This window comes from Mobula hypostoma, chromosome 20, assembly GCF_963921235.1.
Source record: "Mobula hypostoma chromosome 20, sMobHyp1.1, whole genome shotgun sequence".
In the NCBI taxonomy this organism is placed as follows: Eukaryota; Metazoa; Chordata; class Chondrichthyes; order Myliobatiformes; family Myliobatidae; genus Mobula; species Mobula hypostoma.
This window is the reverse complement of record NC_086116.1, coordinates 246,721-274,052: the sequence shown is the minus strand read 5'-3', so window position 1 is coordinate 274,052 and position 27,332 is coordinate 246,721. Positions and strand designations below refer to the sequence as shown.

General features: G+C 47.2%; 1 protein-coding gene across 3 annotated transcripts in view; it reads left to right on the top strand.

Moving 5' to 3' along the window:
* The window catches only part of LOC134359263 (chloride anion exchanger-like), a 145,124-nt gene that overhangs the window by 24,384 nt on the left and 93,408 nt on the right, over positions 1 to 27,332 (top strand). For all 3 annotated transcript variants that reach the window (XM_063072225.1, XM_063072223.1, XM_063072224.1), the window contains exons 8-9: positions 16,063 to 16,145; positions 24,588 to 24,735. In XM_063072225.1, coding sequence (XP_062928295.1) covers positions 16,063 to 16,145; positions 24,588 to 24,735 — 231 coding nt within the window. The remainder of the gene's footprint in view (positions 1 to 16,062; positions 16,146 to 24,587; positions 24,736 to 27,332) is intronic.

The window sequence follows — 27,332 nt, the reverse complement described above, 5'->3', positions numbered from 1 at the left end:
TCTCGCGGGGGGGGCGGGGTAGAAGGGAGGGTCTATTGATGTGTTGTGTTCAAACCCCACCTCAGAATGCGAGAGGAGGGGAGAAGGCCCATAGAGATATGTGTGGGGTGAGACAGGGGCTGGTGGACCAAAGAGAGGTGAAGCATGGTGGGCAAGTGGAGCGGGTGGGGGTGTTGGAAAGGCAAGGAGACAAGAGGCATGTGGGCGATAATCAGGAACACGGAGGCTACTGGTGCTGGTTTCTGCTCGGTAAGAAAGGAGATAATGGGAAACTGAGGGAGAGGTGGTGGGCAGATGGAAGCAGATTGGGTTTTGATGAAGGGTGGCTGTGGGAGCAGGGATGAAAAAAGGGTGGGGGGGGAACAAGAGATTCATCAGAAAGGAGTGGGGATTCGGCAGGTAAGAGTTGCCAGAAGATGTAAAATTCAATGATTATTAGGATGTAGACCACCTGGATGCAGTATGAGACACTTTGAGTCTCAGAAAAAGATTCTGATGACCTCTCATAACCTTATGAGATATTGGTGTTCCTCTAATTTATGTTTGGCCTCGCACTGGCAGTGAAAGAGTTTGAGGATGGACAGGTTTTTGTGGGAATGCCATGGGGAGTTGAAATGGTCTACGTCTGGGAGCTTGGGATAGCAACTGCAGACAAAGTGCAGGTGTTCTGTGAAATGGTCGGCCAGTCTACGTTTGGTCTCGTCCGTGTAGAGGACTGCAAATTGCGAGCCCTAAAAGCAGCAGATGAGGCTGGAGGACATTACCTCCAATCCACATTAGGAATGTGTTAATTCCCTCCATTTCTTTCTGATGTTGCCGAGACTGGAGCACCTGAGTTATAAGGAAAGACTGAATAGGTTAGAACTTTATTTCCTAGAAAGTGGAAGATGAGGGGAGGTTTGATAGAGGCCTACAAAATTATAAGGGGTATAGACAGGGTAAATGCAAGCAGGCCTTTTCCACTGAGGTTTGGTAAGACTACAGACTACAGCTGGGTTAAAGGTGAAAGGCGAAAGGTTCAAGGGGAAACACGTTTTTTTTCAGAGAGTGATGAGAGTGTGGAACGAACTGCCAGCGCGATTTCGATTTCAATGTTTAAGGGAAGTACAAGATGGGAGGATATGGAGGGCTATGGCCTGGGTGCAGGTCATAGAGTCAGAGTGTACAGCACAGAAATAGGCCCTTCAGCCCATCTAGTCCAGCCTGAAACCATTTCAACTGCCTACTCCCATCAACCTACACTGGGACCAGAGCCCTCCATACACCTATCATTCATGTACCTATCCAAACTTTTCTTAAACGTTGAAATAGAGCTTGTATCCACCACTTGTGCTGGCAGCTCATTCCACAGTCTCACAACCCTCTGAGTGAAGAAGTTTCCCCTCATGTTCCCTTTCACCCTTAACCCTCTAATTCTCATCTCACCCAACCTCAGTGGAAAAAGCCCGCTTTCATTTGCCCTATCTATAATTTGGTATAGTTCTATCAAATCTCCTCAGTGTTCTATGTTCTAAGAAATAAATTCCTAAAATTTTCAATCTTTTCTTATCACTCAGGTCCTCCAGACCTGGCAATATCCTTGTAAATTTTCTCTTTGCTCTTTCAACATTACTTACATCTGTCCTGTAGGTAGGTGATCAAAACTACACACAATACTCCAAATTAGGCATCACCAACGTCTTATACAACTTCAAGATAACATCCCATGTCCTGTACACCATACTTGCTTTCTTCGTGGCACTGTCTACCTGTCAACAGGAGTAGCCAGTTTAAATGGTTCAGCACGGACTAGACGGGCCGAAGGCCCTGTTTCTGTGCTGTAGTTTTCTATGATCCTATGACTCTAACAAACCACTCACTGTACAGCAGCCCCAACCTCACCAGCAAACCCACAGACAAGAGTGGGGCTGTTGTGCTCTGTGGACTGTTTGCTGCTCTCAGGTATGCCTTTGTATCTCCCCCTGGACAGTGATGTCAATGAACATCAGGCCTGCATCTCCTGCAACATCACATTGGAGATCTCCTCCCATGGCCTCCAACACTGCGCAGTGGCCTTGAGATGCAGAGGCAGCGTATGTGAAACTCTTGACAGGCCAGGCAGGCTGCGAGCTGGTGTTCAACTCGACTCCATTTCGCTCCCATTATTCACCAGTTAAAGCAAGGAGGGAGATTGAAACATCCAGGCAAATGCAGAAGTTTGAAGGTCGCTTGAGTGTTCCAGCGCTCTGCAGTCTCCAAGATGACTCCGGGAGGGAGACGCAACATGCTGAATCATAGAAACATAGAAAACCTACAGCACAATACAGGCCCTTCGCCCCACAAAGCTGTGCCAAACATGTCCCTACCTTAGAACTACCTAGGCTTACCCATAGCCCTCTATTTTTCTAAGCTCCATGTACCTATCCAGGAGTCTCTTAAAAGACCCTATCATTTCTGCCTCCACCACCACTGCCAGCAGCCCATTCCACACACTCACCACTTTCTCCGTAAAAAAACTTACCCCTGACATCTCCTCTGTACCTACTTCCAAGCATTTTAAAACTGTGCCCTCTCGTGCTAGACATTTCAGCCCTGGGAAAAAGCCTCTGACTATCCACACGATCAATGCCTCTCATCATCTTATGCTCCTCTACCAGGTCACCTCACATCCTCCGTTGCTCCAAGGAGGAAAGGACGAGTTCACTCAACCTATTCTCATAAGGCACGCTTCCCAATCCAGGCAACATCCTTGTAAATCTCCTCTACACCCTTTCTATGGTTTCCACGTCCTTCCTGTAGGGAGGTGACCAGAATTGAGCACAGTACTCCAAGTGGGGTCTGACCAGGGTCCTGTATAGCTGCAACATTACCTCTCGACTCTTAAACTCAATCCCACTGTTGATGAAGGCCAACACACCGTATGCCTTCTTAACCACACTGTCAACCTGCGTAGCAGCTTTGAGTGTCCTATAGACTCGGCTACCAAGATCCCTCTGATCCTCCTGTTACGTACCCTGTAACTGGGTTGCCAAACCAGCAGAAATGGATCACTCAGTTGGAGTCTGGATTACTAGAACTAAGAAAGTTTTATTAAAGAAACAAGCAACACAGTAATCGAAAGGATAATAAATGCAACAATTCAGCAATGATAAACACATATGTGCACAGAATTAAGATAACAGCATCAATCAAGCTCTATCGTTGTCTAGGGGTAAATGACCAAATTTCAAAGTGACACAAAAGTTCAGTCCAATTTAGTTCAGTTCGCAGTAATCGTTGCCATGGCGATGGACAACGTGGGGGGAGAGAGAGAGAGAACGGGAACGACTGATCATTCAGACACGGCTTCCACTCACAGACCGGCGATATGGCTCACAAGCAGCTTTTGGGCAGGTCCCTGGTGATGTCACCTGAGGTCACCGACTGTGACCCCTCCTCCAGATGCGGTCGATCCTCTGCAGTGAACCCGGCACCCAGGCAAGGGCGGACACACACCGGGTTCCCGCTGATCGTACCTTTCCACCCTGTGCGTTGTCCGGTACTTCCCACCGACTCGTGAGAGGCGCACCGCTTCCAGGGTCTCGTTACCTCGGGTGTCGTGTGTCCTGACTTAGCGAACCTGTCCCTTTTTATCCCCCTGCTGGGGTATCGCCTGTCCCATCACTTCAAACAGTTCAGGGTTCAAAGGGGGAGCCGCTCCAGACAGCTCTCTCTCCCCCGTCCCTTCATTACACATCTCCAGACGTTGCTCCATTGTTCCTTATCTCTCCTTCCCCTGAGGACAGGTGGCAGACCACTTGCTGATGCCACTGATGCTAACCCAGGCCAGCAAACATCTTAATTTTATGTGTATTCTCATCACACTCCACACTGCCAAGATCCTTACCATTAATACTATGTTCTGCCATCATATTTGACCTACCAAAATGAACCACCTCACACTTATCTGGGTTGAACTCCATCTGCCACTTCTCAGCCCAGCTTTTCATCCTATCAATGTCCCGCTGTAACTTCTGACAGCAACAACACCCCCAACCTTTGTGTCATCAGCAAATTAACTAACCTATCCCTCCATGAGGAGGACAGTTGGGGTGCGTTTGTTGTGGTTCGCCAGACTGTGCTGCTCCATCCTGTCTCCGCTGTACCCAGGAGATGTAGCTAGTATGCCAAGTCTGTGGGTATATTTAAAGCGGAAGTAGATTGTTTCCTGATTGGTCAGGGCTTCAAGGGATCTGGTGAGAAGGCAGTTGTATGGGGTTGAGTGGGATCCGGGGTCAGCAATAAACCATGATGGAATGCAGAGCAGACTCGATGGGCTGAATGGCCTAATTCTGCTCCAGTGTCCTATGGTCTATAGTCCACTTCCTCATCCATGTCATTTAAAAAAATCACGAAGAGTAGGGTTCCCAAAACAGATCCCTGAGGCACACCACTGGTCACCGACTTCCATGCAGAATATGATGTGTCCACAACCACTTTTTGCCTTCTGTGAGCCAGCCAATTCTGGATCCACAAAGCAATGTCTCCTTGAATCCCATGCCTCCTTACTTTCTCAATAAGCCTTGCATGGGGTACCTTATCAAACACTTTGCTGAAATCCATTTACACTACATCTACGGCTCTATCTTCATCAACATGTTTAGTCACATCCTCAGAAAATTTAATCAGGTTCGTAAGGCATGACCTGCCTTTGACAAAGTGATGCTGACTATTCCTAATCACATTATGCCTCTCCAAATGTTCATAAATCCTCCATCAACTTACCAACCACTGAAGTAAGACTCACTGGCCTATCCCTACTCCCTTTCGTGAATAAGGGAACAACATCCGCAACCCTCCAATCCTCCGGGACCTCTCCTGTCCTCATTGATGATGCAAAGATCATTGCCAGAGGCTTAACAATCTCCTCCCTCGCTTCCCACAGTAACCTGGGGTATATCCCGTCCGGTCCTGGTGACTTACCCAACCTGATGCTTTCCAAAAGCTCCAGCATATCCTCTTCCTTAATATCTACAACTCAAGCTTTTCAGTCCACTGTAAGTTATCCCTACAATCGCCAAGATCCTTTTCCGTAGTGAATACTGAAACAAAGTATTCATTAAGTATCTCTGCTATCTCCTCTGGTTCCATACACACTTCTCCACTGTCACACTTGACACATCCTCATGGTGAGAAGGCTGAGGGACGGGGCACAAGCCGATGTTTGACACCATTACAGTGATTAAAGCTTCCATTGTTCGCTGATTAAAGTGACGAGGAGATTGGAGATTGAAACCTCGGAGCGAATGCGGAGGGTGAGCACCGGCTGCCTGCCTTTTGATCGCTATATTATCAGAGAGGAGAGAGCCTGCCGATGTGATGGAGAATGTTGGCCGGGTTTTTGCATTTTGGATGTGGACCTGGACTATAGACTTTTTTCAGTCATGTTATTTATATTCTGTGTTTGTCACCTGAGCTTTCTTGTTTTTTTGCCTGGGGGGCGGGATTTTGTGGTTGATGTGCCTGTTCCATTTTTGGTTTTTTTTGTACGGGGAGGAGGGATTTGGGGCCTGTATTTTCTTTCTTGGTTTCATGGCTACTGGGAGAAGAATTTCAGAGTTGTGTACTTTGATAATAAATAAATGACCCTCATGACCCCTATGCTAGCTGCTGACTCTCATCCCACACCCACGTGGAACTGTCCTAGTTGGCTTATTGTTCCTGCCTGCCCCGATGCACTGAACCACACCCCATTCTGAGCCACCAGGCATTTTGCATGCCTTTCATCATTTGCTCCAGCCCCCACCACCTCTTCTTCACCTTTCTTCCTTCTGCAAAAAAGGTCCGTACCCTTCCACTCCACCAATGTTCTCAACCCATGTCTCAACTTGTGGTGGTCCTGAAGAACTTTTTGACTTCTTTCTACCAGAAAGAGTGTAGCCATGGGCACTTCCACACGCATTAGCGAGAGCTATATTTTCCTGGGTGACGTAGAACAGTCCCTGTTCTAAGCCTTCTCTGGTTGCACTCCCCAACTCTTTGTCATGTGAGTTATTATTCATGTACCTTCTCATCCTGACCACAGATTATCAACAACGTGACCCTTTCCTTATTACCCGCAATGTGACTCCATACTTATGACCAAATTATCCACAGCCCTGCCTCTTACTTTGCGATAGCAACCTGTACATGTAACTAGGGTGAGGATTTCTAGTCCTGGATATCTCCCTCCCTCACTCCCTACCACTGGACATTCCCTCCCTCACTCCCTACCACTGGACATTCCCTCCCTCACTCCCTACCACTGGACATTCCCTCCCTCACTCCCTACCACTGGATATTCCCTCCCTCACTCCCTACCACTGGACATTCCCTCCCTCACTTCCTACCACTGGACATTCCCTCCCTCACTCCCTACCACTGGACATTCCCTCCCTCACTTCCTACCACTGGACATTCCTTCCCTCACTTCCTACCACTGGATATTCCCCCCCTCACTCCCTACCACTGGATATTCCCTCCCTCACTCCCTACCACTGGATATTCCCTCCCTCACTTCCTACCACTGGACATTCCCTCCCTCACTCCCTACCACTGGACATTCCCTCCCTCACTTCCTACCACTGGATATTCCTTCCCTCACTCCCTACCACTGGACATTCCCTCCCTCACTCCCTACCACTGGACATTCCCTCCCTCACTTCCTACCACTGGACATTCCTTCCCTCACTCCCTACCACTGGATATTCCCTCCCTCACTTCCTACCACTGGACATTCCCTCCCTCACTCCCTACCACTGGATATTCCCTCCCTCACTCCCTACCACTGGACATTCCCTCCCTCACTCCCTACCACTGGATATTCCCTCCCTCACTTCCTACCACTGGACATTCCCTCCCTCACTCCCTACCACTGGATATTCCCTCCCTCACTCCCTACCACTGAAGACAGACTGCACATCAGATCTGACTTGTTAGGTCCAGCGAAGTTAGGTCCAAATTTGGGTTGGTGACACATTAGTTAAAATATCCATTTTCTAAACTATTAATCAAAGTAAATCCCTTTGGCCTCGGCAGATTAACTCCTCTACCACCTTTTTGTCCCCTCACCTCACCTCATCTGCCTGCTCACGCATGCAATACAGAATGTTATTTATTTATGACAAAAGATTACTTCGCTAAACTTGACAAGCTGCTTTCTCAGAATTTCACTCCACTAACTTTCATCCTGCTGACTACCTGTCAATTCTTGAGATTAAGTAACAAAGTAATGCTGGCAATGTCCCGTCTTGCTTGGGAAGTGTAGACTAACATGTAATAACTTCCCATCCCTTTTAATTCCTGAGGGTGGGGTCCACCAAAGATGCAAGTCTTCGATACCTTGAGCCCAGAAGTAAAATAGTGCAGCTTCTGGAATCCTGAAATAAAGACAAACTGCCCAATTTCTCAGCAGGTCAGTTGGTGGGTGCAGAAAGAAAAGTTATTCAATGAAGCAATGTTTTCCATTTCACTTTAATCTCACTTCCTCCATCACCAATTTCCAGTTCAAATGACTCTTCTTGATCTAGATTTATTTGCCCTCTGTTGCACATGGACTATAGTATTCCGAGGTGTACGAGTCTCAGATATAAGGACAAGAATATGTAATGATTTCCTTATCATTTGTTTGGCTTTGTAACTGATTTACACTAAGCGGTACAACTGCATTTATTGATTGTAATAGAAAACTCCTACCTGGTGAGTGAATTATTTCACAAGAAAACAATAAATTGGAAGAGTTCAGGTTGAAGGAGTTTTGCTCTTTAACATTCTTATAGTTGCTTCTAAGTTTGCAAATTTACAATCAAAATTTGAAATAGCAGGAATAACCTTGCAGGTTATATTCACTGACATTGAGATGACAGAAGTTCCACAGTGCAGACAGTGTAATCTCCCCAGTGGGGGGACCCCAATGCAGATAGTGCAATAAGACCATAAGACCATAAGAACATAAGACAAAGGAGCAGAAGTTGGCCATTCGGCCCATTGAGTCTGCTCCACTATTTTATCATGAGCTGATCCATTCTCCCACTTAGTCCCACTCTCCTGCCTTCTCACCATAACCTTTGATGCCCTGGCTACTCAGATACCTATCAATCTCTGCTTTAAATACACCCAATGACTTGGCCTCCACTGCTGCCCGTGGCAACAAATTCCATAGATTCACCACCCTCTGGATAAAAAAATTTCTTCGCATCTCTGTTCTGAATGGGCGCCCTTCAATCCTTAAGTCATGCCCTCTTGTACTAGACTCCCCCATCATGGGAAACAACTTTGCCACATCCACTCTGTCCATGCCTTTCAACATTCGAAATGTTTCTATGAGGTCTCCCCTCATTCTTCTAAACTCCCAGGAATACAGTCCAAGAGCGGACAAACGTTCCTCATATGTCAACCCTCTCATTCCCGGAATCATTCTAGTGAATCTTCTCTGTACTCTCTCCAATATCAGCACATCCTTTCTTAAATAAGGAGACCAAAACTGCCCATTGTACTCCAAGTGAGGTCTCACCAGTGCCTTATAGAGCCTCAACATCCATTTCCCTGCTCCGATACTCTATTCCTCTAGAAATGAATGCCAATATTGCATTCACCTTCTTCACCACTGACTCAACCTGGAGGTTAACCTTTAGGGTATCCTGTATGAGGACTCCCAAGTCCTGTTGCATGTCAGAACTTTGAATTCTCTCCCCATTTAAATAATAGTCTGCCCGTTTATTTTTTCTGCCAAAGTGCATAGCCATACACTTTCCAACACTGTATTTCATTTGCCACTTATTTGCCCATTCTTCCAATCTATCCAAATCTCTCTGCAGACTCTCCATTTCCTCAGCACTACCAGCCCCTCCACCTATCTTCGTATCATCAGCAAACTTAGCCACAAAGCCATCTATTCCATAATCCAAATTGTTGATGTACAATGTAAAAAGAAGCGGCCCCAACACTGATCCCTGTGGAACACCACGGTTACCAGCAGCCAACCAGAATAGGATCCCTTTATTCCCACTCTCTGTTTCCTGCCAATCAGCTAACACTCTATCCATGTATGTAACTTCCCCGTAATTCCATGGGCTCTTATCTTATCTTAAGTAGCCTCATGTGTGGCACCTTGTCAAAGGTCTTCTGAAAATCCAAATATACAACATCCACTGCATCTCCCTTGTCTAGCCTACTTGTAATTTTCTCAAAAAATTGTAATAGATTTGTCAGGCAGGATTTTCCTTTAAGGAAAAAGCCTTTAAGGGGTAAAAGGACCCTGATGGCAGTTATTTATAGGCCTCCAAACAGTTGCAGGGATGTGGACTACAAATTACAACTGGAAATAGAAAAGGCTTGTCAGAAGGGCAGTGTTATGATAATTGTGGGGGATTTTAACATGCGAGTAGTTTGGGAAAATCAGGTCAGCACTGGATCTCAAGAGAGAGAATTTGTAGAATGTCTGCGAGATGGCTTTTTAGAACAGCTTGTTGTTGAGCCTACTAGGGGATCGGCTGTACTGGATTGGGTATTGTGTAATGAACCGGAAGTGATTGGAGAGATTGAGGTGAAGGAACCCTTAGGAGGCAGTGATCATAACATGATTGAGTTCACTGTGAAATTAGAAAAAGTGAAGCCGAAATCTGATGTGTCGGTATTTCAGTGGAGTAAAGGAAATTACAGTGGCATGAGAGAGGAACTGGCCAAAGTTGACTGGAAAGAGACACTGGCGGGAAAGACAGCAGAGCAGCAGTGGCTGGAGTTTATGCGAGAAATGAGGACAGGTATATTCCAAAAAAGAAGAAATTTTCGAATGGAAAAAGGATGTAACCGTGGTTGACAAGAGAAGTCAAAGCCAAAGTTAAAGCAAAAGAGAGGGCATACAAGGAAGCAAAAATTAGTGTGAAGAGAGAGGATTGGGAAGTTTTTAAAACCTTACAAAATGAAACCAAGAAGGTCATTAAGAGAGAAAAGATTAACTATGAAAGGAAGCTAGCAAATAATATCGAAGAGGATACTAAAAGCTTTTTCAAGCATATAAAGAGTAAAAGACAGGTGAGAGTAGATATAGGACGATGCTGGAGAAATTGTAATGGGAGATGAGGAGATGGCAGAGGAACTGAACAAGTATTTTGCATCAGTCTTCACTGAGGAAGACAGCAGTATACCGGACACTCAAGGGTGGCAGGGAAGAGAAGTGTGCGCAGTCACAATTACAACAGAGAAAGTACTCAGGAAGCTGAATAGTCTAAAGGTCGATAAATCTCCTGGACCAGATGGAATGCACCCTCGTGTTCTGAAGGAAGTAGCTGTGGAGATTGCGGAGGCATTAGCGATGATCTTTCAAAAGTCGATAGATTCTGGCATGTTTCCGGAGGACTGGAAGATTGCAAATGTCACTCCACTATTTAAGAAGGGGGCAAGGAAGCAAAAAGGAAATTATAGACCTGTTAGCTTGACATCAGTGGTTGGGAAGTTGTTGGAGTCGATTGTCAAGGATGAGGTTACAGAGTACCTGGAGGCATATGACAAGATAGGCAGAACTCAGCATGGATTCCTTAAAGGAAAATCCTGCCTGACAAACCTATTACGATTTTTTGAGGAAATTACCAGTAGGCTAGACAAGGGAGATGTAGTGGATGTTGTATATTTGGATTTTCAGAAGGCCTTTGACAAGGTGCCACACATGAGGCTACTTAACAAGATAAGAGCCCATGGAATTACGGGAAAGTTACATACATGGATAGAGTGTTGGCTGATTGGCAGGAAACAGAGAGTGGGAATAAAGGGATCCTATTCTGGTTGGCTGCCGGTTACCAGTGGTGTTCCACAGGGATCAGTGTTGGGGCCGCTTCTTTTTACATTGTACATCAACGATTTAGATTATGGAATAGATGGCTTTGTGGCTAAGTTTGCTGAAGATACGAAGATAGGTGGAGGGGCCGGTAGTGCTGAGGAAACAGAGAGTCTGCAGAGAGACTTGGATAGATTGGAAGAATGGGCAGAGAAGTGGCAAATGAAGTACAATGTTGGAAAGTGTATGGTTATGCACTTTGGCAGAAAAAATAAACGGGCAGACTATTATTTAAATGGGGAAAGAATTCAAAGTTCTGAGATGTAACGGGACTTGGGAGTCCTCATACAGGATACCCTTAAAGTTAACCTCCAGGTTGAGTCAGTAGTGAAGAAGGCGAATGCAATGTTGGCAACCAACAGGAATTCTGCAGATGCTGGAAATTCAAGCAACACACATCAAAGTTGCTGGTGAACGCAGCAGGCCAGGCAGCATCTGTAGGAAGAGGTGCAGTCGACGTTTCAGGCCGAGACCCTTCGTCAGGACTAACTGAAGGAAGAGTGAGTAAGGGATTTGAAAGTTGGAGGGGGAGGGGGAGATCCAACATGATAGGAGAAGACAGGAGGGGGAGGGATAGAGCCAAGAGCTGGACAGGTGATTGGCAAAAGGGGATACGAGAGGATCATGGGACAGGAGGTCCGGGAAGAAAGACAAGGGGGGGGACCCAGAGGATGGGCAAGAGGTATATTCAGAGGGACAGAGGGAGAAAAAGGAGAGTGAGAGAAAGAATGTGTGCATAAAAATAAGTAACAGATGGGGTACGAGGGGGATGTGGGGCCTTAGCGGAAGTTAGAGAAGTCGATGTTCATGCCATCAGGTTGGAGGCTACCCAGACGGAATATAAGGTGTTGTTCCTCCAACCTGAGTGTGGCTTCATCTTTACAGTAGTTCCTCCAACCTGAGTGTGGCATTCATTTCTAGAGGAATAGAGTATAGGAGCAGGGATGTGATGTTGAGGCTATATAAGGCGCTGGTGAGACCTCACTTGGAGTACTGTGGGCAGTTTTGGTCTCCTTATTTAAGAAAGGATGTGCTGATGTTGGAGAGGGTACAGAGAAGATTCACTAGAATGATTCCGGGAATGAGAGGGTTAGCATATGAGGAACGTTTGTCCGCTCTTGGACTGTATTCCTTGGAGTTTAAAAGAATGAGGGGAGACCTCATAGAAACATTTCGAATGTTAAAAGGCTTGGACAGAGTGGATGTGGCAAAGTCGTTTCCCATGATGGGGGAGTCTAGTACGAGAGGGCATGACTTAAGGATTGAAGGGCACCCTTTCAGAACAGAAATGCGAAGGAATTTTTTTAGTCAGAGGGTGGTGAATCTATGGAATTTGTTGCCATGGGCAGCAGTGGAGGCCAAGTCATTGGGTGTATTTAAGGCAGAGATTGATAGGTATCTGAGTAGCCAGGGCATCAAAGGTTATGGTGAGATGGCAGGGGAGTGGGACTAAATAGGAGGAAATGGATCAGCTCATGATAAAAATGGTGGAGCAGACTCGATGGGCCGAATGGCCTTCTTCTGCTCCTTTGTGTTATGGTCTTATGGTCTTATGGAATCCATGCTGAGTTCTGCCTATCTTGTCATATGCCTCCAGGTACTCCGTAACCTCATCCCTGACAATCGACTCCAACAACTTCCCAACCACCGATGTCAAGCTGTTCTCCCCAGTGCAGACAGTGTAATCTCCCCAGTGGGGGGTGGGGACCCAGTGCAGATAGTGTAATCTCCACAGTCGTTGGGGGGGTGGAATGCAGATAGTGTAATCTCCCCAGTGCAGACCGTGTAATCTCCCCAGTTGGGGGGGGGGAACCCCAGCACAGCTGGTGTAATCTCCCCAGTGCAGATGTGTAATCTCTGTATTAGGGGTGGTGGTGTTGGTGTTGGTGTTCCACAGAGCAGACAGTGTAATCTCCCCGGGGGGGGCAGTACAGACAGTGTAATCTCCCCAGTGGGGGGGGGCAGTACAGACAGTGTAATCTCCCCAGTGGGGGGGGGGCCAGTACAGATAGTGTAATCTTCCCATTGCAGATGTGTAATCTCTGTATTAGGGGTGGTGGTGGTGGTGTTGGTGTTCCACAGAGCAGACAGTGTAATCTCCCCAGTGGGGGGGGGGGCAGTACAGACAGTGTAATCTCCCCAGTGGGGGGGGGGGCCAGTACAGATAGTGTAATCTCCCCAGTGCAGATGTGTAATCTCTGTATTAGGGGTGGTGGTGGTGGTGGTTTTCCACAGAGCAGACAGTGTAATCTCCCCAGTGGGGGGGGGGGGCCAGTACAGATAGTGTAATCTCCCCAGTGCAGATGTGTAATCTCCGCATTAGGGGTGGTGGTGGTGGTGGTGGTTTTCCACAGTACAGACAGTGTAATCTCCCCAGTGGGGGGGGGGGGGGCACAGTGCAGAGAGTATAATCTTCCCAGTGCAGACAGTGTAATCTCTGCAGTGTGTGTGTGTGTGTGTGTGGGGGGGGGGAGAAGACCACAGTGCAGACAGTGTAAACTCCCCAGTGGGAGGGGGGAGAGGACAGTGCAGACAGTGTAATCTCTCCAGTGGGAGAGGTCTTAAACCACAGTGCAGACAGTGTAACATAGAAACATAGAAAATAGGTGCAGGAGTAGGCCATTCAGCCCTTCGAGCCTGCACCGCCATTCAGTATGATCGTGGCTGATCATCCAACTCAGAACCCTTTACCTGCCTTCTCTCCATACCCCCTGATCCCTTTAGCCACAAGGGCCATATCTAACTCCCTCTTAAATATAGCCAACGAACTGGCCTCAACTGTTTCCTGTGGCAGAGAATTCCACAGATTCACCACTCTCTATGTGAAGAAGTTTTTCCTCATCTCGGTCCTAAAAGGCTTCCCCTTTATCCTTAAACTGTGACCCCTCATTCTGAACTTCCCTAACATTGGGAACAATCTTCCTGCATCTAGCCTGTCCAATCCCTTTAGAATTTTATACGTTTCAATAAGATCCCCCCTCAATCTTCTAAATTCCAGTGAGTATAAACCTAGCCGATCCAGTCTTTCATCATATGACAGTCCTGCCATCCCAGGAATCAATCTGGTGAACAGATTGATGTAACCTCAGCAGTGTGTGTGTGTGTACCACAGTGAGACAGTGTAATCTCTGTAGTGGGGGTGGGTTACCACAGTGCAGACAGTGTAATCTCTGTAGTGGGGGTTTAACCACAGTGCAGACAGTGTAATCTCCACGGGGGAGGGGGAGGGGTTACCACAGTGCAGACAGTGTAATCTCCATTGAGGGGGGGGGGGTTACCACAGTGCAGACAGTGTAATCTCCACAGTGGGGGGGGGGGGTTTTACCACAGTGCAGACAGTGTAATCTCTGTAGTGGGGGTTTAACCACAGTGCAGACAGTGTAATCTCCGCAGTGGGGGTTTAACCACAGTGCAGACAGTGTAATCTCCACAGTGGGGGTTTAACCACAGTGCAGACAGTGTAATCTCCACAGTGGGGGGGGGGGGGGGTTTACCACAGTGCAGACAGTATAATCTCCACAGTGGGGGGGGGGGGTTTACCACAGTGCAGACAGTGTAATCTCTGTAGTGGGGGTTTAACCACAGTGCAGACAGTGAAATCTCCACAGTGGGGGGTTTACCACAGTGCAGACAGTGAAATCTCTGTAGTGGGGGTTTAACCACAGTACAGACGGTGTAATCACCCTGAGGGTGGGGGGGGGGGTTGTTACCACAGTGCAGACAGTATAATCTCTGCAGTGGAGGGGGGAGTTTACCATAGTGCAGACAGTATAATCTCTGCAGTGGAGGGGGGAGTTTACCATAGTGCAGACAGTGTAATCTCTGCAGTGGAGGGGGGAGTTTACCATAGTGCAGACAGTGTAATCTCTGCAGTGGAGGGGGGAGTTTACCATAGTGCAGACAGTGTAATCTCTGTAGTGGGGGTTTAACCACAGTGCAGACAGTGTAATCTCCACAGTGGGGGGTTTACCACAGTGCAGACAGTGTAATCTCTGTAGTGGGGGTTTAACCACAGTGCAGACAGTGTAATCTCCACAGTGGGGGGGTTTAACCACAGTACAGGCAGTGTAATCTCCACGGGAGTGGGGGGGGGGTTACCACAGCGCAGACAGTGTAATCTCCCCAGCAGGGGTGTACCCCAGTGCAGTTAATGTAATGTCCCTAATGGGTGTGTACCACAATGTAGACTGTGTAATTTCCCCAGACCAGGTGTCCTGAATGCAGACAGTGTGAAGTCCTCCACTGGAGTGTGTGAGTCTCTCCCAGTGCCACTGGAGTGCGTGAGTCTCTCCCAGTGCCCCTGGAGTGTGTGAGTCTCTCCCAGTGCCACTGGAGTGTGTGAGTCTCTCCCAGTGCCCCTGGAGTGTGTGAGTCTCTCCCAGTGCCCCAGTGCCTGCATCACTCTTTGGGAATGTAACAGCTGTGTGGTTCAGCTTTTGCCAATGACAGTTGGAACCCATTCCCTGCTCTCACCTGCAACTGGCTCTGCCTCCCCTCCACTCCCATCAGTAAAGGACAGATGAGCTTCCAACATTGACACCAGATTCCAAAATACAACAGGGTTGACTATAATCCCTCCCTCCTTGGGCATTCTTTCCTCTGCCTCCTCTCACTGGGCAGACAACAGAAAGGTCTGAAAGCACTCTCCATGAGGCTCAAGGACAGTTTCTATCTTGATGTTGTAAGAGTTTTGCCCCAGTACAATCTCACAATCTACCTCCTTATCATCTTGCATCACATTGTTTACCTGCACTTTCTCTGCAGCTGTTTCACTTTATTCTGCATTGTTACTATTTCAGCTTCTTCTTCCCCAAAGCCCAGAAATGAATTGATCTGTAGGAACAGTATGCTACACAAGCTTTTCCCTGTGTCTCAGTACACACAGCAATAATAAACCAACTCCAAGTCCAATCAATATTCCATTTCCAAGTTTTATTTCAGAACAGGCATTTTATTATCCTGTTTCTAATGTAAATTAGTCTCTTGGAGAAAACTAATTTGTCACCAGCAGATTTCAGCAGCTCCTGTCATATGTCTGTCATTCCCACAATGATTTCACATGGGCATTTCTACTTTATGCGTTTGAAGCAAGCGGACAGCTCAAGCTGATGAGTGGCTGGTCCAGGGTGAATTGGTGAGTGATTGGACGAGATGTCCATGGTGAACTGGATGCTGATTGGATGAAACCAGTGTTGACACAATCGAGCTGTTCACTGTTCTTCCTTATATTGCAGACGATAATCGCAACGGGTGTCTCCTATGCATTTAACTTTAAAGAGACCTATAACGTTGACATTGTTGGACGCCTACCGAGCGGGTGAGTGTTTCAGATATACATTTCATCCAACCATATAGTCATGGAGCCACATTGACCAGTCACATTGACCTCATTGACCAGATTGACCAGTCACATTGACCAACACTCACAACATGCTGGAGGAACTCAGCAGGTCGGGCAGCATCCATGGAAATGATCAGTCAACGTTTTGGGCTGGAACCCTTTGTCAGGACTGAAGAGGGAAGGGGCAGAGGCCTTATAAAGAAGTTGGGGGGGAGGGTGGGAAGGAGAAGGCTGGTAGGTTCCAGGTGAAAAACCAGTAAGGGGAAAGGTAAAGGGGTGGGGGAGAGTCCCCCATTCTCTCCGCACTAATCCCAACCTCACCATCAAACCCACAGACAAAGGTGGTGCCGTAGTAGTCTGGCAGATGGACCTCTACCTCACTGACGCCAAATGGCAGCTCTCTGACACCTCCTCTTACTTACCCCTGGAACAGGACCCCACCAAAAAACATCAAACCATTGTCTCCCGCACCATCACTGCCCTTATCAACTCCGGAGACCTTCCAACCTCAGCCGCTAAACTCATAATTCCTACACCCCGCACCGCTCGGTTTTACCTCCTCCCCAAGATCCACAAGCCTGACTGTCCCGGTAGACCCATAGTTTCTGCCTGCTCCTGTCCCGCCGAACTTGTATCTGCCTACCTGGACTCCATTTTGTCACCCATAGTTCAGTCCCTCCCCACCTACATCCAGGATACATCCCATGCCCTCCACCTCTTCAACAACTTCCAGTTCCCCGGTCCCAACCGCTTCATTTTCACTATGGATGTCCAATCCTTATACATCTCCATTCCCCATCAAGAAGGCCTCAAAGCCCTCCGCTATTTTCTGGATAATAGACCCCACCAGTTCCCCACCACCACTACCCTCCTCCAGTTGGCGGAACTGGTTCTCACTCTTAATAACTTCTCTTCTGGCTCTTCCCACTTTCTTCATCCAAGGGTGTAGCTATGGGTACTCGCTTGGGCCCCAGCTATGCCTGCCTCTTCGTTGGTTATGTGGAACAGTCTGTGCTCCAAACCTTTTCTGGTACTGCTCCCCAACTTTTCCTTCGCTACATTGACAACTACATTGGTGCTGCTTCCTGCACCCATGCTGAGCTCGTCAATTTCATCGACTTTACTTCAAACTTCCAACCAGCCCTCAAATTCACTTGGTTTATCTCGGACACTTCTCTCCCCTTTCTCAATCTCTCGGTCTCCATCTCTGGAGACAGACTGTCCACTGACATCTACAAGCCCACTGACTACCTCGACTATACCTCTTCCCACCCTGCCACATGCAAAAATGCCATTCCCTATTCCCAGTTCCTCTGTCTCCACTGCAAATGCCTTCCTCCACCCCTTTATCTTTCCCCTTACTGGTTTTTCACCTGGAACCTACCAGCCTTCTCCTTCCAACCATCCCCCCTTCTTTATAGGGCCTCTGCCCCTTCCCTCTTCAGTCCTGATGAAGAGTTCCGGACTGAAACATTGACTGATCGTTTCCACGGATGTTGCCTGACCTGCTGAGTTCCTCCAGCATGTTGTGAGTGTTGCTTTGACCCCAGCATCTGCAGAGTATTTTGTAGTTAGGAGTCACGTTGACCAGTCACATTAACCAGATTGACCAGACTGACTCATCACATTGACCAGATTGACCAGTCACATTGACAGACTGACCAGTCACATTAACCAGATTGACCAGACTGACCCATCACATTGACCCCATTGACCAGATTGACCAGTCAGCCTGTGCTGACTGTGATACTCACCTACACCAATCCCATTCGGACACATTAGGACCGTATCCCTCTACACCTTTCCTATCAAACACTTTCTAAACATTTTAATTGTATCAACCTCATTCCAGATACCCACCAACCTCTGTGTGAAAAAATTACCCTTCAGATTCCCTTTAAATTTCTCCCCTCTCACCTTAAATCTGTGCTCTCTAGTTTTAGATTCCCCTGCCCTGAGAAAATAACTCTGTCTATCCTGTCTAAGCCTCTCATAATTTGATAAGGTCACCCCTCAGCCTCTTCTGTTTGTGAGAGTAATTCCAGCCTATCTGATCTCTTCTTATAACGACAGCCCTCCTTTCCAAGCAACAGTGCATTAGTGATAATTTTTCAAAACTCGTTAGATTCTGGACTAGTTCCTGAGGATTGGAGGGTGGCTAATGTAACCCCACTTTTTAAAAAAGGAGGGAGAGAGAAACCGGGGAATTATAGACCGGTTAGCCTAACGTCGGTGGTGGGGAAACTGCTGGAGTCAGTTATCAAAGATGTGATAACAGCACATTTGGAAAGCAGTGAAATCATTGGACAAAGTCAGCATGGATTTGTGAAAGGAAAATCATGTCTGACAAATCTCATAGAATTTTTTGAGGATGTAACCAGTAGAGTGGATAGGGGAGAACCAGTGGATGTGGTATATTTGGATTTTCAAAAGGCTTTTGACAAGGTCCCACACAGGAGATTAGTGTGCAAACTTAAAGCACACGGTATTGGGGGTAAGGTATTGATGTGGATAGAGAATTGGTTAGCAGACAGGAAGCAAAGAGTGGGAATAAACGGGACCTTTTCAGAATGGCAGGCAGTGACTAGTGGGATACCGCAAGGCTCAGTGCTGGGACCCCAGTTGTTTACAATATATATTAATGACTTGGATGAGGGAATTAAATGCAGCATCTCCAAGTTTGTGGATGACACGAAGCTGGGCGGCAGTGTTAGCTGTGAGGAGGATGCTAAGAGGATGCAGGCTGACTTGGATAGGTTGGGTGAGTGGGCAAATTCATGGCAGATGCAATTTAATGTGGATAAATGTGAAGTTATCCACTTTGGTGGCAAAAATAGGAAAACAGATTATTATCTGAATGGTGGCTGATTAGGAAAAGGGGAGGTGCAACGAGACCTGGGTGTCATTATACACCAGTCATTGAAAGTGGGCATGCAGGTACAGCAGGCGGTGAAAAAGGCGAATTGTATGCTGGCATTTATAGCAAGAGGATTCGAGTACAGGAGCAGGGAGGTACTACTGCAGTTGTACAAGGCCTTGGTGAGACCACACCTGGAGTATTGTGTGCAGTTTTGGTCCCCTAATCTGAGGAAAGACATCTTTGCCATAGAGGGAGTACAAAGAAGGTTCACCAGATTGATTCCTGGGATGGCAGGACTTTCATATGAAGAAAGACTGGATGAACTCGGCTTGTACTTGTTGGAATTTAGAAGATTGAGGGGGGATCTGATTGAAACGTATAAAATCCTAAAGGGATTGGACAGGCTAGATGCAGGAAAATTGTTCCCGATGTTGGGGAAGTCCAGAACAAGGGGTCACGGTTTGAGGATAAAGGCGAAGCCTTTTAGGACTGAGATTAGGAAAAACTTCTTCACACAGAGAGTGGTGAATCTGTGGAATTCTCTGCCACAGGAAACAGTTGAGTCCAGTTCATTGGCTATATTTAAGAGGGAGTTAGATATGGCCCTTGTGGCTAGGGGGATCAGAGGGTATGGAGGGAAGGCTGGTGCAGGGTTCTGAGTTGGATGATCAGCCATGATCATAATAAATGCTCGAAGGGCCGAATGGCCTACTCCTGCACCTATTTTCTATGTTTTCTATCTTGGTGAGTCTTTCGTGCTCTCTCTCTCTCTTTATTACTACCAAATCCTTCCTTTAGCACGGTGACCAGAACTATCACAAGTGTTTTTAATTTTTCCATTTTGCACTCTGACTGAGTTTGTGATCTTGAGATTCCAATGTTTTGTGATTTGCCTCTGGTACAATTGATTCCTCTGGATCGTTGCTGGTGCTTCGGTGACGTATGTGTCTCCACCACACCAGGGTTCCCAGTGCAGTCTGTTGGGAGGATGGCCTTCCCGGGGAGAGCAGCCAGGTCTATGTCACAACAGCTCTGATGTACAGCAGAGGAGGGTGGAGATAAGGAGTGCAGATAGCAGATTCTGTGGCTGTGTCAGGACTCCAGGATGATAGGGTGTTGCCTCCTGAGTGCCATAGGCAAAGAATACCTCTGAGAGCTTGCAGGATATTCTCAAGGAGGAGGGGCAGTGTTCCTCAGGAGGGTTTAAACCTGTAGCCAAGTGGTGTGATGATCAAAAGTAGTAGTGTGACAGTTGAATAAACTGAGACAGATAGAGAGATTAAGGTGAGTGAGTCCAGCAGGCAGCCCATCCAGGGGCAGAGCAGAGAGCAAGGAAGGACTGACAGGCTGAACTGTGTGTATTCTAGTGCAAGAAGACTGGCGGGTGAGGCAGATTGACTCAGGGTATGGGCAGGTCAACAGGACTCTGATATTACACCTGCACAATGAGCAAGACTGGCAGCTCAGATTTTCTGGCCAACACCATAGACCATAAAACACAAGAGCAGAATGAGGCCATTTGGCCCATCGAGTCTGCTCCGCCATTTCATTATGGCTGATCCATTTCCCTCTCAGCCCCTGTCTCCAGCCTTCTCCCCGTATCCCTTCATGCCCTAACTAATCTAGAATCTATCAACTTCTGCCTTAAATATAGAACATAGAACATAGAATAGTACAGCACAGTGCAGGCCCTTCGACCCACAATGTTGTGCCAACCCTCAAACCCTGCCTCACATATAACCCTCCACCTTAAATTCCTCCATATACCTGTCTAGTAGTCTCTTAAACTTCACTAGTGTATCTGCCTCCACCGCTGACTCAGGCAATGCATTCCACGCACCAACCACTCTCTGAGTAAAAAACCTTCTTCTAATACCCCCCTTGAACTTCCCACCCCTTACCTTAAAGCTATTCTTCTTGTATTGAGCAGTGGTGCCCTGGGGAAGAGGCGCTGGCTATCCACTCTATCTATTCCTCTTATTATCTTGTACACCTCTATCATGTCTCCTCTCATCCTCCTTCTCTCCAAAGAGTAAAGCCCTAGCTCCCTTAATCTCTGATCATCTTGCATACTCTCTAAACCAGGCAGCATCCTGGTAAATCTCCTCTGTACCCTTTCCAATGCTTCCACATCCTTCCTATAGTGAGGTGACCAGAACTGGACACAGTACTCCAAGTGTGGCCTAACCAGAGTTTTATAGAGCTGCATCGTTACGTTGCGACTCTTAAACTCTATCCCTCGACTTATGAAAGCTAACACCCCATAAGCTTTCTTAACTACCCTATCCACCTGTGAGGCAACTTTCAGGGATCTGTGTACATGTACCCCCAGATCCCTCTGCTCCTCCACACTACCAAGTATCCTGCCATTTACTTTGTACTCTGCCTTGGAGTTTGTCCTTCCAAAGTGTACCACCTCACCCTTCTCCGGGTTGAACTCCATCTGCCACTTCTGCATCCTATCAATGTCTCTCTGCAACCTTTGACAATCCTGTACACTATCTACAACACCACCAACCTTTGTGTCGTCTGCAAACTTGCCAACCCACCGTTCTACCCCAACATCCACGTCGTTAATAAAAAGTAGAGGTCCCAGAACAGATCCTTGTGGGACACCACTAGTCACAATCCTCCAATCTGAATGTACTCCCTCCACCACCACCCTCTGCCTTCTGCAGGCAGGCCAATTCTGAATCCACCTGGCCACACTTCCCTGGATCCCATGCCTTCTGACTTTCTAAATAAGCCTACCATGTGGAACCTTGTCAAATGCCTTACTAAAATCCATATAGATCACATCCACTGCACTACCTTCATCTATATGCCTGGTCACCTCCTCAAAGAACTCTATCAGGCTTGTTAGACACGATCTGCCCTTCACAAAGCCATGCTGACTGTCCCTGATCAGACCATGATTCTCTAAATGCCCAGAGATCCTATCTCTAAGAATCTTTTCCAGCAGCTTTCCCACCACTGATGTAAGGCTCACTGGTCTATAATTACCCGGACTATCCCTACCACCTTTTTTGAACAAGGGGACATCATTCGCCTCCCTCCAGTCCTCCGGTACCATTCCCATGGACAACGAGGACATAAAGATCCTAGCCAGAGGCTCAGCAATCTCTTCCCTCTTCTGCTCTGTTGCCCTTCATTAGTTGAGGGATTGAGTTCATAGAACATAGAACATAGAATAGTACAGCACAGTACTGGCCCTTCGGCCCACAATGTTGTGCTGACCCTTAAACCCTACCTCCAAGGCCTTGGCGAGTATGGTGAAGGAAAACCCCAAGGCATATTTCAATTATGTGAAGAACAAAATGATGACAGGAGTGAAAGTAGGACCAATTAGAGATAAAGGTGGGAAGATGTGGCTGGAGGCTGTGGAAGTGGACGAGGTCCTCAGTGAATACTTCTGTTCGGTATTCACCAATGAGAGGGAACTTGATGACGGTGAGGACAATATGAGTGAGGTTGATGTTCTGGAGCATGTTGATATTAAGGGAGAGGAGGTGTTGCAGTTGTTAAAATACATTAGGCCGGGTAAGTCCCCGGGGCCTGATGGAATATTCCCCAGGCTGCTCCACGAGGTGAGGGAAGAGATTTCTGAGCCTCTGGCTAGCATCTTCATGTCCTCGTTGTCCATGGGAATGGTACCGGAGGATTGGAGGGAGGTGAATGTCCGCTTGTTCAAAAAAGGTAGTAGGAATAGTCCGGTTAATTATAGACCAGTGAACTTTACGTCTGTGGTGGGAAAGCCGTTGGAAAAGATTCTTAGAGATAGGATCTATGGGCATTTAGGGAATCATGGTCTGATCAAGGACAGTCAGCATGGCTTTGTGAAGGGCAGATCATGTCTAACAAGCCTGATAGAGTACTTTGAGGAGGGAACCAGGCATATAGATGAGGGTAGTGCAGTGGATGTGATCTATATGGATTTTAGTAAGGCATTTGACAAGGTTCCACACAGTAGGCTTATTCAGAAAGTTAGAAGGCATGGGATCCAGGGAAGTCTGGCCAGGTAGATTCAGAATTGGCTTGCCTGCAGAAGGCAGAGGGTGGTGGTGGAGGGAGTACATTCAGATTGGAGGATTGTGACTAGTGGTGTCCCACAGGGATCTGTTCTGGGACCTCTACTTTTTGTGTTTTATATTAACGACCTGGATGTGGGGGTAGGAGGGTGGGTTGGCAAGTTTGCAGATGACACAAAGGTTGGTGGGGTATTGTGGATAGTGTAGAGGATTGTCGAAGATTGCAGAGAGACATTGATAGGATGCAGAAGTGGGCTGAGAAATGGCAGATGGAGTTCAACCTAGAGAAGTGTGAGGTGGTCCACTTTGGAAGGACAAACTCCAAGGCAGAGTACAAAGTAAATGGCAGGATACTTGGTAGTGTGGAGGAGCAGAGGGATCTGGGGGTACATGTCCACAGATCCCTGAAAGTTGCCTCACAGGTAGATAGGGTAGTTAAGAAAGCTTATGGGTTGCTGGGTTTCATAAGTTGAGGGATAGAGTTTAAGAGCTGCGGGGTAATGATGCAGCTCTATAAAACTCTGGTTAGGCCACACTTGGAGTATTGTGTCCAGTTCTGGTCACCTCACTATAGGAAGGATGTGGAAGCGTTGGAAAGGGTACAGAGGAGATTTACCAGGATGCTGCCTGGTTTAGAAAGTATGCATTATGATCAGAGATTAATGGAGCTAGAGCTTTACTCTCTGGAGAGAAAGAGGGTGAGAGGAGACATGATAGAGGTATACAAGATATTAAGAGGAATAGATAGAGTGGACAGCCAGTGTCTCTTCCCCAGGGCACCACTGCTCAATACAAGAGGACGTGGCTTTAAGGTAAGGGGTGGGAAGTTCAAGGGGGATATTAGAGGAAGGTTTTTTACTCAGAGAGTGGTTGGTGCATGGAATGCACTGCCTGAGTCAGTGGTGGAGGCAGATACACTAGTGAAATTTAAGAGACTACTAGACAGCTATATGGAGGGATTTAATGTAGGGGGTTATATGGGAGGTAGGGTTTAAGGGTCGGCACAACATTGTGGGCCGAAGGGCCAGTACTGTGCTGTACTATTCTATGTTCTATGTTCTATGAACTGAATCCCTCTACTGATGAAGGCCAACACAGCAAAAGTCTTCATAAACACCTTATTAACATGGAGGCAACTTTAAGGGATCTGTGGGCTTGGACCTCAAGATCTATCTGCTCCTCTGCACTACTGAGAACCATTAACTTGTACCCTGCCTTCGATCTTCGGAAGTGTTTCACTTCACACTTTTCTGGATTGAATTCCATGTGCCACTTCTCACCCGGCTGTTCATCCTACATCCCATTCGAAGCTTCTACAGTAGCACCAGTCTTATGTTGTGAGTGGTGATGCTATCTGCATTCCAGCTGGGATTGTTCTGTCCAGCTCTTCACAAGCTGTCAGTGTTTCACTGGAGCAGTTTGGATGTGTGGGATGAGGGTGTTGGATGTAGCAGATATTTGACAAATGGACGGGGGGTGGGGGGTTCCGCTGTGAGGGCTGTGGGAGTAATGATGGATGTTGTTTTTTAGCTATGAGACTCCGCTTCCACCCAACACTGCCGTCCTACAGCAGAGCTTTGGAGATGCCTTCTCAATTGCCATTGTTGGTTTCGCTGTTGCATTCTCTGTGGCCAAAGTTTACTCCATTAAGCATGATTACACTATCGATGGAAACCAGGTGAGTATGCGAGGAGAAATGGACAGGTGTCCAGATCTGAACAATGGTGGGGGGTGCCTGATGGGTAGGCTGGAGAGCGGTGTGGGTGGGGGCTGGACAGGGAAAATGAAAGCAGGAGGTGGAGGGAGAGATACAAGGAGGAGAAGGAGGCCAGATTGGGTAATTTGAGTTTGTATAAGACATTGGTGAGGCCAAATTTGGAGTATTGTTGCAGTTCTGTTCACCTAACTATAGGAAGGATATCAGTATGATTGAAAGAGTGCGGAGAAGATTTACTAGGATGTTGCCGGGTCTTCAGGAGTTGAGTTACAGGGAAAGATTGAACAGGTTAGGACTTTATTCCTGAGAGCGTAGAAGAATGAGGGGGGATTTGATAGAGGTTTACAAAATAATGAGGGGTATAGACAGAGTAAATGTGAGTAGGCTCTTTCCACTTAGAGTAGGAGAGATAAATACGAGAGGACATGGCTTTAGGGTGAAAGGGGAAAGGTTTAGGGGGAACTTCTTCACTCAGAGAGTGGTGGGAGTGTGGAACAAGTTGCCATCTGACAAGGTAAATGCGGGCTTACTCTTAAGTTTTAAGAATAAATTGGATAAATGTATGGATGGGAGAGGTCTGGAGGGTTATGGACTAGATGTAGGTCAATAGGACTGGCAGAATAAAGTTTCAGCACAGACTAGAAGGGCCAAATGGCCTGTTTTCTGTGTTGTAGTGTTCTATGGTTCTATGGGGGTTAGTGGAGGGGAGATGGAGAGGAATGGGGAAGGCAAGAGGTAGAAGGGAAGGAGAATGAGGAGAGGAGGTTGGTGGAGGAGGAAATGAGGGGAGAAGGAAGGGAGAGAGAGGGTGGTGTTGGGGAAGGGTGGAAAATAGAGTGGTATTGTAAAAACTGAGAAAAAGGAATGGAGCAGGAAATTGGAAGAGCAGATGAGCAAGAAGAAAAAATTAAGTGTTTGAGGAGGGAGGGATCCCATAGACTCTGACTCCCAGGCTTATTGGCATCTATGTAAACCATGTCTCCTGCACTCCCTCAGTGATAGATCTAGTTGCCTATGACAGCATGGTCTGCCACTGACAAATCTATGCTCCGTCCCTGCCTTTCCAGGTATGGAATCGTTCCTTCAGAACGTTTTCTAGTAGGGTCCCTGCCGTTGTAATGGCTGCTGTATTACAACCTGGTGTATTCCCCATGACTTGCTTGGATAAAGGAATCACCTATATTGCTCACTGGTCAGTTGGCACCTCACCTGAGGCCAGTGAAAATATAAATGTTACCATCAGGAACCCTGCACTCCTCCCTTTCTCCCACAGCAGCCTGGGAATTCTCATCAGTGAATTTATCCATCCAAAACACTGAACCCCTGGAACATTAAAGATTCAGATCCTGTCCTTCTCACAAATGCAAGAGATTCCGCAGGTACTGGAAATCCAGAGCAGCACACACACAATGCTGGAGGAACTCAGCAGATCAGGCAGCATCTATGGAGAGGAATAAACAGTCGATGTTTCTGGCCGAGATCTTTCTTCAGAACTGGGAAGGAAGGGAGAAGACGCCAGAATAAGAGGGTCGGAGGAGGGGAAGGAGCACCAGCTGGAAGGTGATAAGTGAAGCCAGTATAAAAAAGTGGTGATGGGGGGGAAACAACCATTTTAATTCTGATCCCCATTCCCATTCTAATATGTTGGCGCACGGCCTCTGTCCAGCTAGCCCCAACCTAATGGCATGAACGTTGATTTCTCCTACTGATCATATTTTCCCTCTTCTTCTATTCCACACTCTGACTTCTTACCTCTTCTATTTACCTGCCTATCACCTCCCCCTAATGCCCCCCTTCCCTTTCTCTCACGGTCCACTCTCCTCTCCTGTCCGATTCCTTGCTCACCGTTCCATTATCTTTCCCACCTGTCATGTTTGAGCTAATCTTCCTTCCCTCCTGCCTTCTTTTTATTCTGGTGTCTTCTCCCTTCCTTTCCAATTCTGAAGAAGTATCTCGGCCTGAGACATCAACTGTTTATTCATTTCCATAGTTGCTGCCCGACCTGCTGAGATCCCCCAGCATTTATGCCTGTCCCTCTTACAACCAGGTCTTTGTAATGGCCACAACATCTTCGTTCCATGTACTGATTCATGCGTTAAGTTCATTACGCGAATACTCCTAGCATTAAAATAAACACATTCAACCCATTCATCCTCTCATGCCTATTACCTTGCTTCTGCCTGTCCCTCCTTACAGGCTTTCTGGTCATAAACCATACCTACCTGCAAGGATATTAGACCCTTTCTGGTTCAGAAGAAACTCTTCCACATTATACAAGTCTCACCCATCCCGAAAAGTTCCAGTGATCCAGAAATCTAAAGCTCTCCCCCAACACCATCCCATTAGCCACACATTCACCTCCTGTTCCTATCCCCAGGTTTCAACCTGCTCTTTAACACTATCCCTTCTGGGCCCTGGAGAGTCATCATTCAATTTGAAATGTTTCCTCCCTGTTTCAGTGAATGAAAGCAGTAAAGGGCAGTAAAGGCGGGGGTGTGGGAGGACCTCCTCCATTGAGACTCCAGCTGGAACTCGTCCATTCTAATCTACCCATCTGT